Raw genomic sequence first — 18,010 nt, forward strand, 5'->3', positions numbered from 1 at the left:
TAGGTTATCCTTCATCTTCTTGTGCTTGGACTCAATCTCATCCGTGCAGTACCTGGCGTACCGCAAGATCTCATCTACAGGCTTATTCTGCCAACAAATCAAATGCTGCTGTATCATGAGACTAACCTCGGGCTTCAAACCCAGCACGAACTTAGACACAAACTGTCCAATGTCCTTCGTTTCCAGCTCATCTAGGCCACTGTACTGCTTAAAAGCCTTCAAAAGTCTCTCATAAAATTCATGTACTGTCTCCTTTGGCTCCTGCACTGTCCTATCTATCTTCACCCAATCGATGTCTTGGGGTGAAACCTTCGATTTCAACCAGGTAATTACCTTATCGTACAGCCTCATTACCACGGGCGACGGACCATTTGTAACTATGTTCCTATCAGGCTCATAGTCCGGCCAATCAACAGCAATTTTACATGCGTTCCACAGATCTCCCGGAACCACGATATCGAATAAGGTGTTCAGATCTATCCACAACACCTTCGAAATTTTAACAAAACGCTCAACTTGCTTGTACCACTCTGCAGGCTTCTCCCTGAGCCTGGGAAAATCATTCGTAAATGATGCCAAATCCCCCCTGCTCCATGGTACATGCACATATCCTCCATTCGCCACCTCTCTCAAGGGAAGGATCTTTACCTCCTGCAAATCCCCTTCAGAGCTCCCTCCCTTCGCTCCCCTAGAATTCTTTTTCCTAGCCCATTTCTCTTGCCATTTGTCAAGCATCAGCCATATTCTCATAGCTACAATCAGTTCCTTAGTATGTGACCTTAGACCAACAACTCTTTTCTCTTCCAATTCCCGCTCAGTACAATGCATCCTATGGTTCCCTTGTAATGCTCTAGTCTTGGACAGATCCACCCCATATTCTCTAGCCAAACCCGCCAGTTTCTCATGTGCCTCTCGTGCTTTACGAGTCACATCTTTTGCTACAAAAAGCAATTCATCTGGAGTATATGTCACTACTCTCTCAAGAGGTAGATTCCCATATATTATTTCATCCGCCTCTGCTTTAAGTCTTACTACATCTATCATTCCTGCCTTCAAGGCCCCTTTCAACACCTGACAACTTGCTCCACGTCCCTCATCATACTCGCATTCCGGTTCCTGCTCTCTCCTTTCTTCTGGTGGTTCTATGGGAGCAGAATGGCTCGTAAAGGCAACTGGGGTTGTCCCCGCTCGGCCCATATTCCAGCTCATTTGCTTCTTTGGCGGTACCCATGACCCTGAATCTGATCTCGACTCCATCAGTGTCCTCGGCCTCACCGGTCTCTCGTCCTCTTCGCCCCTAGATGTGTCTGACACCGCTGCTAATGGTGTACTCCATTGTACAGGGCTTGGAGGTCGGGCCGTTGCCCCTTCCAACTCACTTTCCCCGCTTTCTCTCCTCGTTCTTTCTGTCCCTCGTTCAGACCTCTCTCTTTCCTCTGGTTCCGGACTGTATATTGACACAATCGGTCCAATGGTGACCGGTACCCTCAAGGCATCCGGTAACCTCATCTCTCTTTCAATCCTCCCACTAGACTCAGACTGACCCTGTGAACTCGCAGTTTCAAACGAAACCAACCCTTCCACTCGGGTCTCAGGCTGGATTGTTACCCTCCTAGAGTCTCCCCTCTCACCCCACCTATCATCCGCTTCATCTGGATTATAAGGGGGTGGTCTCTCGTCTAGCAATCTTTGCAATACCCCATCATCGGAATCACTATCTTCCTCTTTCTGTGCTTTCCCATGCCTTATCCCAGTCTCCTCCATTAGCGCGGGATACAGTTTCGCTTCCTCAATTGTCTGCACTCTCCATCTTTTCTCCGCTGCGTCCCACTTGGCATCCTGAAATGCCCTAATCGACTTCCTCATCCTCTCCTGACTTCTTCCCTTTTCCTTATCATGCGCTGCTCTAATCCACGCATGTAATGCTTCAAACTGTGCTGGTCTTGGCAAGGGTTTTAAGGACCCCATCACCGTCTTCAGTTGGTACAGCACTGCTAGTCTAAATGAGCCATACCTCGGGAATGCTAGTTCCCCTTCGCCTTGTGTAACCTTGTGCCAATTCTCGATCCAAACTATAGTATGTAACCCCACATTCTGTGCCATGTAATGTGCCGGGGTATCCTCGGGAGGGGCTTCTTCTCCCCCACGAACAACCACATGCTTATCGCCTCTACACAACTCTCGCAAAGCCCTAAGGCACTTCATAATGAGCAAATTCGATCTCGCGCTCTATTTACTTCTTGTTCTCGAATCCTCCAATAACAGCGCGACTCACACCAACCGGCCTATCACAGCGCGACACTCTCTGACGTCACCTTCCTTCGCTCGCAGCAGTTCCCTTCTCCAAAACTCGTTTCACGCTTACTCACGTCCCATTCACACACTGAAATAACCAATTAAGTTACTTCTCTGGCTGTCCGTCCACAGCCTCTGACTGTTCGTCCACAGTCTCTCGACCTTGTTGACCTCGATTGGCGCCCGTCTGCCCCCGTCCGGCCAGACAACTCGCCTCTGATAGGTTACTAACACTCCGATCTGCACACCACAACCCACGACCAGCATTAAGTTGCCATACACACACGCATTCGCTCCCCCTATCTCGGTCCAGGTGATCGATGGTACCTCACGATCTCCTTTGGGTGGTCAACAAAATCTATCTCAGGTGTCTTCTACACCACAATTCCCGGGCTGCGCGCGCTCACAGCCTGATCTCACAATCACACGACATACACAACAACTCCGCAAGACATCACACAACAAATCAACACCGCAATCTACAACATCTCATTTTGTTCATACTCACTCCTGGAACTGCTGCTTTCTGCCGCGCTGCTACTCGCCGTCGATGCTCATCTGCTGCCGTCTGCTGCTCGCCATCTGATGATTCAGCATCACTTATCGTCTCTTGGGCCTCAAGGGTCACTTATCCTTATCTAAACTTCCCTCGCTATCAGTAAGAAACCATCCTCGTTTGCTACCAACTGCTCCGGCCCATTTTAATATCTCGCAATTATCTACTGGAACCCACTCTGGTCAGATGGAACTTTTTACTTGCCCAATAGCGTGGAGGGAAAGACACAATTATCAAAATTACTGTCCACAAACTGCCATAATCAAGGACTCGAGACTTAATCTCTTGGCTCTCTGGTTTTTATTATCAGCATAAAGATTTGCAGATACAAAGTCCTCAGTACGAGGCACAACAAGTACATAGGCACTAACACAAAAGCTACTCTACGGAGAATCCGCATACGGCTAAAAATAACTAAAAGTACAATCTCTAAAAGCATGAGGTAGAACACCACCAAGCAAATGTCGACACTAGGGACACTGAACCATACCATCTCTGTCCCTACTCTGCACTAGATGACATCCCTACTTAGCAATCCCTTGAGACCCTCATCGAATAAAAGGTGTCAGAGTGAAACTTCATAAGAAGTCTTCACTTAGAGAGCTTGGTCTAAGTTGCCCCCTCTATCCCTTCGCCTAGCCTTCCTCTGCTCTGGGCTGCTCTGATCTGCCTCCACCCTCGGGGCGCTGTCCCTAATACAGAACCCCAAATCCCAGAACACGCCCTTTGCGCCTCCTCTTCTGCGGGGTCGTCTTTCAGTAAATTTCCACAGAGCGCTGTCCAGTTCCATCGTCCATCGCTTGGCCTTGAGTCCCAGACGCCATCCGCACTAGGAGTTGCGATTGGCACATTCCAATACACTCCCATGTCTGGCTTTTACTACATAAGTCAATTTGTGAACAAAGAGCTTCTCTACTAACGAGCAACTGTCCTTGCACCTGGGGTGAGATCATGCAAAGCAGACATTCTTCACATCTTTTAAGTTGCAATTTACTACAGCCTAAAACCTCTACTGGAATAAATCCTTTTTGGCCTATTGCCCTTGGCTAACATAAGAAAATACCAGGCCTTTCGCCTCAACGATATATGCGAATTCTGGCCACTACTTCGGTTACACAAGCAGGTTTAAATCACAGTATTGACATTTACGTCTTTCTTTCATGTGTGGTCAAACTAAACAGTCTACAGACACGAAGTCTAAGTTACACATTTCTAACATCACATTGTTCAAAAAGGACTAAACTCTATGCATTGCTTCAATATATACATAAGATGCTTGTACATAGCTAACACTTCTATTAAAATCGATATAGGTTATACAATTCGTAATACATTGCACACAAAATACCTGAGTACACATTTGATTATATGCGGGTGCCAACTAACAGTGAATATAACGCACCCCTACAATTTTCAAACTTTTAAGCGCTACATCAGATGCTTTCTCCGTCCTATGGTTCCAGGAGCTCCTGTTTCCTTTCCCCCATTTCCCTTGATTTCCAGGGTTCTCAGGAGAATTCGGGTGGACTGGAGGGAGGCTCTTCTAGGCATTCCAGAACAGTCCTGGAGACCCTGGTTATCCCTTCTTTAGGTTTTGGCAGTGTGTACTCATTTGAGGTTTCCCATTCACCCGTCTCCACTGCGAGTACCTATACTCAGCATGTCCTCTCCCCTGTGCCTCCAGCTGGGGGTATGGCACTTAAAAGTTTGACCTAGTTGGCTCAGGGTTGTTCGCTTTAGGTGGCTCAGAGCATCCAGTTATCTCATACCACTTCCACCCTGAAGTCTTATAGTCGTCATTGGAAGAACTTTGACTCTTGGTGTAAGGGGAAGGGTGTGTCTCCTGTTTCCTGTGATCCTATCAGCTCATTATACATGTTTAGGGATGTTTCTTCGTCCACTTTGACTCGGTGGCTGAATTGTTCTATTTTTTTGTCATATGAGGCTGCTCACCTTTCTCTTCCATCTTCTCTTCAGGGACAGTTAACTTGGAGTGTTTACTTGTGGTGGGCAATGTTTAAGGGGACCTCCCTTTGTGACATTTGTAACACTGCAGCATGGGCCTCTCCCAACTCCTTTGTTTCTAATTACCGGCTTCAGTTGGGGATGGCTGCATCCTCAGACTTTGGTGCTCATGTTTTATCAACTGTACATAATCTGTGATTTCTGCTGTTGCCTAAAGAATATCAAGTGTGTTGCATCATCCAGGATGCTAAAACGGTTCAATCCAACCTACAATGCTGCTCTATGATGGATATTCCTTTTGCCTAAACAGTGATCAAACATAAGCACGAAACTCTTCAATTTGTGTCACCACAGTTTTTTAGATTGTTGCAGCACCTGTTAATTGTTTCTTGATTTGGTTTTATTCTACAGGATGGCTTTTGCTATACTTGATATCGCCTGTTTTATACATTGCTATGGTTTCTTTCATCTCCTTTTCTATTTTGATTGACCTGCACTGTGGGCAAACTATGTGGCATATCTACAAAGAAATGGCGCTGCGCAGCGGCAAATTTTGCAGCACTGTGCTGCGTTATTTAAAAAACGCAGGGATGCGCCATATTTACAACACTACAGCACACCCCTGTGTTTTCCCTTACATTGAAGCTAAAAATAGCTGCCTAGCGCCAACACAGACATCCTTGCATCATAGTGCAAGGGTTCCTGTGTTGCAGGGAATGAATTTTTATGTGCAGGAAGAGACACCTTCCTTCACATAAACAATTACTAAAGGTGTTTTTGTCTTTCCATGCAACACACATAAAAAAAGCAAAAACAAGGAGAAATAAAAATAGCTCTCCTCATTGCACCTGCTTTTGCATGGCATTCGCTTTTGGCACTGCCTCAGATTTAATATGTGGCTTAAAAGCACTTTGTAAATATGGTGCAAGGCATCGCGTCCACAAGAACGTCGTAAAAAGTCGTTCCGATGGCGCAATCCTCTTGTAAATATGCTCCTATAGCTGCTGCACATATAAGCATTTTATGTACCGCCTATCTTTGCTGCTATGTCATAACTAATCATTTCAAATTTTCTTTTTCAAATGCTTGGCTTCTAGGAGCACCTTATTGTTAATTAACTAGTAAGCTTCAATATTTTATACTTGTAGTTTTAACTATGAATTGTAAACATTTATCATATATATTGTAAATGATATTAGTTAACTTTAACGATAAAGGTTACTTACTGCAGGAACTCAAATGCATATTGTTTTTTATGATAATTCTGGTATAGGGTGCAAAATACTGATCCAACGAGGTTCAACACATTTCAGTTTGAATTTATTTGAGTTCATCAAGTTACAATATTTTATAGGTAATTATGGCTTTCAAGAGGGATAGTTTAAACACTGAACGCTAATGTGGCTTAGAAAGTGTGTCCAAATGTTTTCTCTCGTCAGCAATCATATCTCTGACCCCTTTTTATGCCCCACATTACAATGGTTCGCAAAGTTTGCCTGTGCTAAGTAACAAAGCTAAGTTTTGATCCGCAAAATATACTGCTAAGTAAACTTTTCTCTGAAGCTCATATTTTACCGTGTGTAATTTGTAAAGCAGCCACACTTCCAGACACACTTTGTAATTGGCGTGTTTTATGGCTTTAGAACAAATCTGTAAATCCAGAATAAATAACGTCAAAATAACACTGAAGCAAATATCTGGTAATGCACAGGCATGGGGGTAAAACTAGGAGTCGAGCAGTCACGGTTGCATCCGTAGTTGAGCCAGAATTGAAGCCACTGGCATTAGTTACTTTTGCACAAAGAACAATTAATGGACGTACTGGTGAACAATGTCAAACATTCACCCCCAGTGCAGAGATCTGAACCTATTGTTTTTTTGCTCACCATGCCATTCCAGCTTGGACCCAGTCTTATGCAAATCAGTCTTGACTCTCCTCCCATAGGAACAGTCCAGCCCTAACTGCCAGGTCCTTCCCGGACTGGAAACAAGCCCTCTCATCACCCCAATCACCCCTCATCAGCCAGACTAGCTTGACTAGTTTGACTCCAGTGGCATAGTGAGCTGGGGACCCACGTCTGGGCATACCTGTCACTGTGACTGGGGGGTGAATGTTTGCATTGATCAACATTCCGTCCATCATTTGTTCTTTTTGCATTAGTTACTGAAGCACAAAATTTCAAACCACCTGTTCCTTGTATGTTCCTGCAAGAGAGGGTTTGTGCAAAACATGTCAGTGACTACATCCCCATAGGTGTTGGTGACACATTACATCTGAAAGCTGAGAGTGTCAGCAGCAAAGTGGTTGACATGGAAACAAAAGATGTAATCGCTGTACCTTTACATCTCTAAATGCTATTTATGGTTATCCAAATGTTTGTTTAGGAAATGGTGGATGATACAGACATCTGCAGAAACATCTACTTCATCTTCACTACGGATGCGGAGAACCTCAGGGCGATGCTGCTGACCAGCAATGTCATCAACTGGAATCAGTGCCTCCGGATAGAAGGTAGGGGCAGTCGAAGGTTTGAACTGTATATCGTAGAATGTATTGGATATGATCAACACTAATATGTTTTGACTTGTTCCCTTGAATAGTGATTTTTCTTGGTTACTCTCTATGAATTCAATAGCTAAATATCCATAGATTGAAACATTAGCACCTTCAATTGATTAGTTTGGCCAAAACACCATGTTATAGATCACAATCCTCTGAATAATGATAACTTGCAGAACATACTTTTGCATTTTGCAGAGAAGTACCAAATTTGAAAGTTTGGTATCTATGGAGGCAACACCTCTGCTGAAGTATACATACATCCATTCTCTATTTCTATGTAATACTTGATGAGGTACCATCATCATATGGAAGAGGAGCACTTGATTTGGTTGGGGTTGTGAAGGGGGTGTGTAATTGGCCTAAGGTTAACAAAGTCACTATTGCAGGTGCATTAGCCAACATTGGTCTTGGGTTTCTAAATGCAGCCATCTCTAGATATCAGCCACCATCGAAATGTATTAGCTCAAGAATTACCGCAGTTACCCAAATCACTCTGATTACCTCTATACTTGTCACATCGGCTACAGTCAGCCAAGATCTCAACCAAACCCATCTCATAAGCTGACTGCAACTCGGCTACTCAATGAAATGCAAGGGGAAAGGGTTTAGGTATGAGTCTGGAGGAGAAGGTCCTTCAATTATACAAAATCAAAAATCAGGTTAGGAAATTCAACAAGCATGAGACCCATTCCCTTTCTCATTTGGGCAAAGGCTACTGGCTTACCTGCTACAAAAATCACAAGTCACAGTGTATGGTGCAGAAGCCTATTGGCTGCATAGCAAATTGCTATAGTGTCTAGAGTTAAACAACCAATTAAAATTAACTTTCCTAAAAACAATTAAGAAACAAAATAAAAATAGAAGAACGGATTTGTTTTCAGGGAATATCAAGAGTATCCTGTAAGAAGAACTCCCCCAAGAAGTAACAGAAAAGATCCATTTCAATTTACAAGACTATGGACCAGATTTTGTTTTGAGGTTGCAAATGGCCTGCTTTGTAGAATCAGGCCGTTTGCGATCGCAATAAAGCAGTTTTTAATGTACAAAGCCCTGGTTGCGATTTGGTAACCTATTACGGAATCGCAAATTGGATTTGCGATTCGGTATTAGGAAGGGGCATGTTGAGGGCATGCCTTCTAATAGTGATATGTGAACTCCCCTTCCCCTTTGTGAATGTTTGTAAAAACATTTTTAACAGCAGGCAGTGGTTCCACAGACCACTTAATACTCTTAAAAAACAAAGAAAACGTTTAATTTTCTGTTTTAAAGAGAAGGACTAAATAAAAGAAAACGTGAGCTCAGAGCAGAATCATGGAATCTATTATTGCTCCCTAGTCTCACTGTGAGCTGTTTATAACTCATGTAACAAGAGGCAGAACAAAATAGAAAAGAGTTAATTTTCTCAATACTGCCTTCACACACTTTGCAGTGTCATGCTTCATCATAGGTCCGCATCTGACGTACAGGTGCAGACCAACACACTGGAAGGAGCTCAAAAAACCTTTCTATATATAGTGGTAAGCGAAGAAAGTGTACAAAAAAGGGAGAAGAGGAAATATGCTCCCTCAAGAAGGGATCGTAAAGTGCAGATAAGTGAAAGTAAAACTATCTAAAGGGATATCAAAAGTTACCTTTATTCTTGGTTCCCCTCGACAGGGTTAAATAATCAGAATTAGGATATACAGGGGAGGTCAGTGACCCTATATCCCAGCTGCAGGAACAAACATGTTTCGGCCTTTATCAAATGACCCAAGGTCAAGGCAGCCTTCATCAGGGTATAGATCCCTTAAATTATCATGGTCTTAACCCTCACTGGGGTGTCGCAAACATGAGAACAGAAAATCTCCAATTCGCCTTCTACGAATTACATAGAGGAAGGTATTTACCGAATTTCAATGCAAATCGCTAAACCCAGGACCGTCGTGGAATCCTTATCTATTCGTCACACTTACTCCAACGGATGTCCTCTCCCCAGTACAGGTCCACCGACGACGATCGGAAACATTTCCCTTTGTACATCTAGCCCTATGCTCCACAGGTGTTTGGATCAGCAGTCTCTGCATAACAGACAACCTGTATCAAAAAAGGCAAATACTATGGACAGAAATACAATTTAATTCTAATAGATAATATATATATAAGGTCAACTCTGAGGTAAAACACTCAGACCTCGTTACGAGTGGTCACGAGTATATCTCCTGAGGGGATACTGCTCCAGACTACTCCAGCGTTCCCAGAGTCTCCAGGCCTTGAAATGCAGAGTCCGCAAATACCAAGCTCAATAATCCCAGGTCCTCGAACTCAATGTCCAGATTTTCTGAGCCCTGGAAGATCCTTCCTCACATGTAGAACCCAAAGGGCCTAATTCACAAAGGTAAACTTGCACTTTACAAGCCTATCTTTTTATATGTGAAGGTCTCCTCTGCAGTCATAAAGATACAACTTGTGAAATGTGTTTGTGAATACCAAAGTGCACAAGCACCGTAGCACTGGTTAGCAGTGGTAAAGTGTGTAGATTCATAAAGCTAGCCAAAATTAATTCAGCAAAAATGAGGAGGAGGAAGGAAAAAGGTTTGGAGATTACCCTGAAGAAGGGCAAAGTCCAACATGATCCCTCTTGAGCCACAAGTCGGGGTAAACTAATCAATACCACAATGGGCTTCTCTGTTTAGGCAATAAAACATGGACAAAGGCCCTGTTATGCAGGGGCACTTGTCAGTTCTACGCCTCCCTGAACTCAGTTGGATCCCTCTGTCTATACTGACCCGAGCCACTGGACTGACACATGGGGAATCCTCCTCACTTGTGAACCATATCTGTAAAGCACCTAACCTTAACTTGCTCACAGAACAGTACCACCATGGCCAACAAAGTGATGTGGACTATTCCGCCCCTTGGATCAGACTTCTGTTCCCAATGCAAGGACATCTCTGCCCATAAGGACAGCGACCATCAGAGGCCACTGACAGCTGTCGATGTCAAGAGCCAGACCCGAGGCCATCCAGGGTTTTCTGACCTCTAAGGTTTCTAAGAGTGAGGGGCAACAGCCCTGGGTGTTAGGCACCTTGCTTCAGCTCTACCTTCCACCAGTCAAAGGGTGGTATCCTGAGACTGGTCACTCAACTCAGGATGTGCAACTTGAGGCTGAACAGGGGACAGGGGTAAGTCCTCCCTCACCCTGCCCATCCATTTGGGCTCCCGTGCCCTCTTCTTAGGAGTGGTACTCTCAGAAAACTGAACTGTTAGGGAGCCCTGCGCGGCTGGTTCTCTAAGTTCTAATGACACCAGGTGCCACTCTTTTGCCAGGATTCAGGCTATGGACATTTTGGGACTAACTATGACCCTCCTCTGGGCCGCTTACTCACTCCACTCCAAGGATACCAAAGCTATAGGGCAGAAGTCCTGCCAATGGTTCTGAGTTCCCTCACACACCTGGTCAGTGTACTGCTCTAGAGAAACAAGCCTTTACACTATCATAGTCTGACTAGCCCCAGTGCCCCTCAGAGCAGTGACAGGGATTCCATTAACTTTCACCTGGTGGAAATCACGGCTCCCTCCTTCAGGGATCAAACACTCACCCTCTAAGTCTATCTTCCAGCTGAGGGAGATCATAACATGGTCTGTGACCTGCACCTTGGGCCTAAGTACCCTTGCAGCCAAATTACCACCCTTGTGGAGCACCAGTGAGTGGCATCTTAGGACAGACAGAGTCCCCCCGCAGCGCGGTTGGAAATGGTGCACCCTGGGCCACTGCTCAACAGAACCGCCTCCCTGTTTCTCAGAACGGGCATGGGAACTATTTCTTCCTAACGAATTCCAGGACCTGTCTTTGTCTCCTTTGACCTCCCCCTCACTCTGCTGGGGGGGAACCTGAACCCTCCTTCTTGGGTCTCTCCCAGATACATTCTTATAGAACTTGGTGCTGAGCCACAATCTCTCTCCCAATCAGTTGTAGAGCCCTAATAATTCTTTGCTTCACTGCCCTTCATCAAATGATCCAGTGCCTTGCAAAAGGAGTTCACAGAACCCACACAGGAATGTTGGGGCAGCTTCTGACTGTCCCTAAGCTTCTGCCTGTGCTTTTCAGGGGTCAGTCTATACTTTCTGACTAGGGTTTACATCATGGGGTGGGGGGGGGGGGTACCTCATCCTGTCTCCCTTGTCTAGGACCAGTAGCGTTCCCCTCCCTTCCAGAGCCTAACCACCCAATCTGCCTCAGAGATCCTATGCATCTGCAAAGCCACCTTATACGCTTCAAAACACGTGTCAATGTCTCCTCCCACAACAAAGTCAGGAACCAGACCTTTAGGAATATGGACCCTCTGGTCTCCAGAGGGCACAATACTAATGCTGCCACCCTCGCTGCTGTACTCTGCCTGCCTGCCTTGAGGTCCGGCTCTTTCAGACTCAGTTTGTGAGCCAATAGGATTTTTTTCTCCTCTAAGTCTCTCATATGAGGAGGAGTGGGCCCACCTCCTCAGTAGTGTCATAGCTTTTCCAAACAAAACAGTATGAGGACTAACGGAATCAACAAATTAAGGCATACTGGGAAGGACGTGAAGAGGGTTGGGCATAAAATCCTTTCAAACATGTTCTTATCCACCATCGCCTGTTTCTTCTCTTCAATTCTCAACTGTGCCATCTAGAGTTTAAACTCCCTCTCTGCCTGCCTTTCAGCCAGCTCCTCTGGGGACAGGTTGTGGGAAGACACACTGCTCCCTGCTCTGGCAGGGAGTTCCAACTCAGGACTCAAGTTATCCCCCCTCAGCTGAATGCTGCATCTCCGGGAGGTCCTCTCCTTGTCCTTCATCTCATTATACTCTTCTGTGGCTTGAATTGACTGATGAGCTTCTGCCCAGGCCCTTAGTGCCTTTTGGAGCTCCACCGTCCTTGTGGTGCTGTTAGTTGGAAGCCCCCTCCTTGCAAAACCCCTTCAGCTTGGCCACACCGTATGCATCCATGTTGGCCAGCCCGACTTCCAACTCTGCTGGTGTGGTTTCAGACACAACAGTCAGAGCAAGAATTTGGAAAAACACAAATAAGCTTATCAAGTACAAGTTGAACTTGAATTTGTCTTAATTATGTGATGGTAGTGTACACACAATAACTGTATGGCACTGCATAATCAAAAGTCCTATCCTGACTGTTGATCACTAATGTAAGAAATTGGGTTGTTGGTTGACTGGGGTATGAGCCGTTGTCAAACAGCAACCAAAATCCTTGTCACGTTGAAGCACAAACCAACCCTAAATAAACCTGTGCTAAACCCTCTGGTAGCTTGGCACAGAGCAGTCGGGCTTAACTTACAGGCAATGTGTAAAGTATTTGTGCAACATTTTAAACAGTAATAAAGTGAAAAGACCACTGTAAGAAGATGGCTCTTTAAATAGTGGACCCAAATGAGGTACACTGTGTAAAGAGTCCAAGCAAACCCCAACTGGTTTTCAGAGGCACAAATGACACCCAAAATGCTCTGTTTTGTGGTAGTGTGGGCGAGCAGTTAGGCATATCAGAGGGTAGTGTTAAGCAGTTATTGTATACACAAAGACAATAATTGAGACAAACACTCAATAAAGAAATCCAAACCCAATTTTTTTTTTACATGTATACTTTTATATGAATTTAGATGTGAAGATTATGGGAATCAGGTACTTTTCAAGTTATGGATTTTTAGTTTTAAAAAGTTGACTGCAATTTTTAGCAGTGATAATATTATCCTATGGGGAAAAACATGTATCACGTTTGGGCACAAGACACTGGCTTATGGGACTGGTCTTCTGGAATTAAGGTAAGTATGAGGCAAAGTCCAAGGCCATACCAACAGGTCACCTAGGGAGGCTCTGGGGCATCCGGGTGCTGAGGTGTTTTAAAGCGTTGGGTGCTTCTTTTACTTCAAAGAGAAAATGGACTGGTTAGAGAGAGGCTGCAAGCTTGGAATGGAAGGCCAGTCCAGGGGATCTCTCAGGGGGAATCGACCCGTGACATGCTCGGGTATGTAGGGACACCATTAGCTCACTCCTCTGGCTGTAGGGCGCAGGTGCAGTGGTGTCTTTTGGCATCTGATTCGGTGCTGGAGTCACTCACAGTTGGAGGGGGCCTGCAGGCACCGACTACAGACTGCAACTGGAAGTCCAGTTTGGCCAGACCTAAGGATGGGTTCAGCTGTTGTGGGTCGCAGGACCTTGTGGTCACCATCAACTCCCTCGGACACGGGCTGAGGGGTGCAGGTGCAGAGGCAGTTCGAGGTGTTGGGGGATGGCGTTCAGAGGCTCACGTCTTTGTCTTTGGTTCTGGAGGTAGGGGAAAACAAGACAGCTGAGCCACTCTCAGTGAGGTTCTCACTTTCTCTGAAGTCCCTCAATGTGCAGGCGGGTTTTCCTCGGCGTTGGTGTCATGATTGGACACAACAAGCCTTGGCTGCTGCAAGGGGTCCGGTACCCCAGGTATTGGTACTGTGCAGCTCTGGTCAGTCCTGGCATCTCCACACTTGGCAGGAGGATGGATCTGAAATGTGTTAGTATGGTGACCTCTTCCTGGGAGGCTGCAGCATATGTATTACTGGTAGGTGGCAGTGCGGTAAACCAAGCCTTGCTTCTTTTGGTGCCAGCTGCTGCAGGGGAGAAGCTCCTCTACTCTAAGGGTGTTCTCTGGTGATTTGCATAGCACTGGCAGCCCTCTAGGTTTCTAGGAGTCTGCACAGTGGCAGGATGAATCGGTTTCTCCACACTGGTTGGGTGCAGCAGGCAGGCTGGCTGGGCTGGCACAAAGTCAATTGTGCTCCTCTGTTCCTCGGGTCATCAAACATCTCAGTCTACTTCTTCTTTTGGTCCATTGAATCTGAAGCCCTGGTATCCGGGGAACCCCTAAATGCTCAATCGTGGCGTTAATGGGCATGAGGGGTAGTAGCTAATGGGCTACTTACCTCTGGGGTCACTACACCCCTAGATGACCACTTCCTTTGGGGAGTGGGAATCACCCTGTCCAAGTGTTCCTTCTTTCACCACACACATGATGGTGGCATTTCTATCTTTGTGTTCTGTTTATGCTGCCCATCCTAGAGGTGTGTCCAGCCTGGCAGTGTAACACACCTTTTGGAAGCTAGTTTTCCCACCTGTCCTGGTGCCAGTGGGGCCCAGGCCATGGGGTGGTATCTCTCCTGTCTGAGGAAGCCTTGGATTGGAAATCAAAGGTGGCAGAGGCTTTTAAAGTCTACTGCCTTGAAATTGTTGATCACTTAGTAATTCTGCTTGGAAGAGGTGACAACATCTCCTGCCGGAACAGCTATTGTTTGTTCCCTCAGAGAACGCGGCTCTCACCCGCAGGGGGTCAGAAACCTATCAGCGGTGGCAGGCTGGTCTACACCTGTCAGCCAGTACACTGGTAGTTGGTAGGTTTTCATAGGGTACCACTAAGGTGCCCTCTAGGTGCATGTATTAATATATCCATCACTGGAATCAATGTGGGTTTATTAATACGAGATGTTTGATACCAAACATCTCTGGTTTCAGTGAAGCCATCATGTAGCTGGGAAACTCATATTTACCAGTGTCCAGCACATGTACTCAAAATGGCTTCCCTGTTCACTTGTATTATCTAAGAATCGACTTTGACATGAAGGGGCATATCTGTTTATGCAGATATGTTCTGTTATTAGGAATTCTAAAGTACAACAAATACCCGGAGGTGTCTTGGTGCTAGTTAACAAGGCATTGAAGGACACAGATGGTAGGAAACTGAAAGGCCAAACAGGGTTAAAAAGCCCGGTCTTCTGCAGTTTCCGAGAGGTCAGTTTGTTTGGTACATTTTTAATGTGCATCTGAAGTGTATTCCAGCATTTCGAGGGACACAACCCGAACTCCTTCCACCCAAAACTGCCCGTTTGAATCTATGAACAACTAGGAGTTTGGCATGTGTAGAGCGTAAAGCCCTGCCTGGGGTGTGCCTTCTGAGTCTGTGTTGTAAGAATTCCGAACCGGAGCCCTGAAGAACTTTATAAACAATGCAAAGTGACTGGAAAGTGAACCTCTGCCTAACTTGAAGCCAATCCAATTTCCTGATAGACTTGGATATCGAATGTTATTTTGGGATCTTTAAGAGAAGCCTAGCTGCGACCTTCTGCAAAAGTTGCAACCTATTTAGAATGTGTGGGTGCACATTAAAGAAAAAGCTTTTGGAGTAATGTCATTTTGCCATCACTAACAAAGAGATTTAAGTTTTCTGGAGATGAACAGGAATGTCTGAAAGTATCCTTCTTAGCATTCTAAGCATAAGAAAGGCTGAGGATGTCACTGCATTGACATGGTTGGTGAAACACAGTTTTTAATCAAAAAGGAATCCTAGAGTGCATGCCTTTCTGACAGGTGTAGGTAAGGAGCCCTTATTCTGTAACCAGCAGGACGGGGTCTAGAAGGAGGATTGATCTCCAAAGAGAATCACTTCAGTTTTGTCATAACTCAATTTTAAGTTCCTGCCCAACCAACTGTTAACTGCCTGCATGCAATTGCAGAATTTTGATCTTACACCTGGCTCGTCGTTCAATGTCATCTGCATAGGAGGCTAAGGACGAGCCAAAAGATTTTATAAGGTCAGCCAAAGGGGTCATGTAAAGGTTGAAAAGTCAGACTAAGCGAGAACCCCTGAGGAACTCCTCAGGGGAGTGAATAAGAATGAGAGACAAGCTCATCGATCGGAATCAACTGCTCACGTCCGGAAAGAAAAGACAGTGACTGACAGTGTCAAAGTCCTCTGAGAGATATAGGGACCACTCCGTCTCCATGATTGAGTGCCTGTCTGATCTCCTCGGAAGCCCAGGCAAGGGCAGTCACCAGGATTTGTGGACAGCGCCAGGACACCTACTTGGTAATCGCGCGCTTTATAAAACACCATAACATAACATGCTGTGGCAACTAGGGAAATCAAATTGAGCAACATCCATGAGGCTGTTAGAATGGATGAACTCTGTGAGTTGGATGTTCATGATGTTTTCTACGATTTTAGCGGGGAAAGGTAGGCAGGTGGGGTTTTAAGGATCCAAGGAGGCCTTTATTGAACAAGGGAAGCACAGACACCTTCTTTCATGCTGCTGGGAATATGCCGGTCTGAAACATGTGAAAGAAAATAGTTGTAAGTCGAAGTGCGATGTCTTCTGCCACCAGCTTGGCTACCCTGGGGGCAAGGGTAAACCTATATCTTAAGTAAGTGGTGCATGTACCAACTTACACAGGCTGCAATGGCAGGCCTGTAGTTCCATTTTGCATGGCCTCTCATGGGTGGCATAATACATGCTTCAGCCCATGGGAGGCCCATGGGAGGCCTCTGGGGTACCTATGCCCTGGGTACATGGGTATCATATACTAGGGACTGATAAGGGTATCCCCAGTATCCAATCTGGAGTGTACCTAAGTACATATCATAACAGTTTAGGGAGAAAGCAGATATACTGGGAGCCTGATTAGAAGGATCTCAGTCAGACTAGTCAAAAACAGTATCACATTTAGCAAAAAGTGGGGGTAACCATAAGAAGCAGATCCTATTTTCCTACAGAGATCTTCTCAATCATTAAGTATTTCACCATGCCCTCAGGAACTGTCAACAACATTGCTGCCTCACAGCACTCTGCAACAACCTATCCAACATCTTCCACAGCAAAATAGCAAACATCTATGGCAACTGGTGTGAACATGGGCTTCTATTGGAATTCTTTCAGCTGCGGCGGCTCGCAAACGGGCTTTAGCGACGATTTCAGCACTCTCTTCTCTGTAGTAGAACTAGAGGCCCTGGAACTCACAGGAGCCTCACCTGCAGATAGAAATCCTCGCTGGGAGGAATCAGGAGGCTGGTGGTGAAATCTGATGTGCCTGAGACTTCAACAGGAGGCTAGCTCTCTCCTAGCCCTTGGGTGATTGAATTAGCAAGATAAATAAAAGTTCTCTCAAAGTCCTTTTTCCCTCTTCTTCCAAGTCCAATGGTAACCACTGCAGGCCAATCCAAGAAACAGCACACAAGCACAAGGATAGTCGCCTCCTGCAGATTCCTTCAGTTACACGGACAGAGGTTCGTCCTGTTGTCCAGGAGCAAAACAAATTGTAGGGGTTTCAGCACAGATATTTATACCCCAAAAGTCTTTGTTCTCAAAAGCTACAAGTCACAGAACTCAGCCAGAACCAGTTCTGCTCAGTCCTGGAGCACTTTGTTTACCAGGCTGCATCCTTCCTTTCAGAAAGAGGGGGTCTGCCATCAGGCGCACAGTAGGAGGTGGAGCCAGCATTCAATTTGCCAGTCACAGCCCTATTCAGGTCAAGGAGCTACCCGTCCCCATACTCCAAGTGCAGATCTCTCTATTCAACCCAGGTCTGACTCAGCCTGCCCCGTCCCTCCAAAACCAGACAGCCAATACACATAACAGCAGAGCACACTGGAAGGGTTAGGCAAGAAAATGCCCACTTTCTAAAAGTGTTATTTTCAAACACAGAATATAAAAATAAACTTCACTAAAAGATATATTTTAATATTCTGAGCTCAGGCATACTAAATTCGTTTTTCTACCATGTTCCTTGGGTCAGTTAGGACTATAGAATGTAACAGTCAAACTGCCCATTCTGGCCTATGGAGAACAGGTAGCCTTACAGTAG

General features: G+C 45.5%; 1 protein-coding gene across 2 annotated transcripts in view; it reads left to right on the forward strand.

Annotated features, from left to right (window-relative positions):
* The window catches only part of LOC146853999 (glycine N-acyltransferase-like), a 160,245-nt gene that overhangs the window by 92,032 nt on the left and 50,203 nt on the right, over positions 1-18,010 (forward strand). For both annotated transcript variants that reach the window (XM_085651863.1, XM_085651864.1), the window contains exon 4: positions 7,202-7,328. In XM_085651863.1, coding sequence (XP_085507989.1) covers positions 7,202-7,328 — 127 coding nt within the window. The remainder of the gene's footprint in view (positions 1-7,201; positions 7,329-18,010) is intronic.

This window comes from Triturus cristatus, chromosome 4_1 (assembly GCF_964204655.1).
Source record: "Triturus cristatus chromosome 4_1, aTriCri1.1, whole genome shotgun sequence".
NCBI classification, from domain to species: Eukaryota; Metazoa; Chordata; class Amphibia; order Caudata; family Salamandridae; genus Triturus; species Triturus cristatus.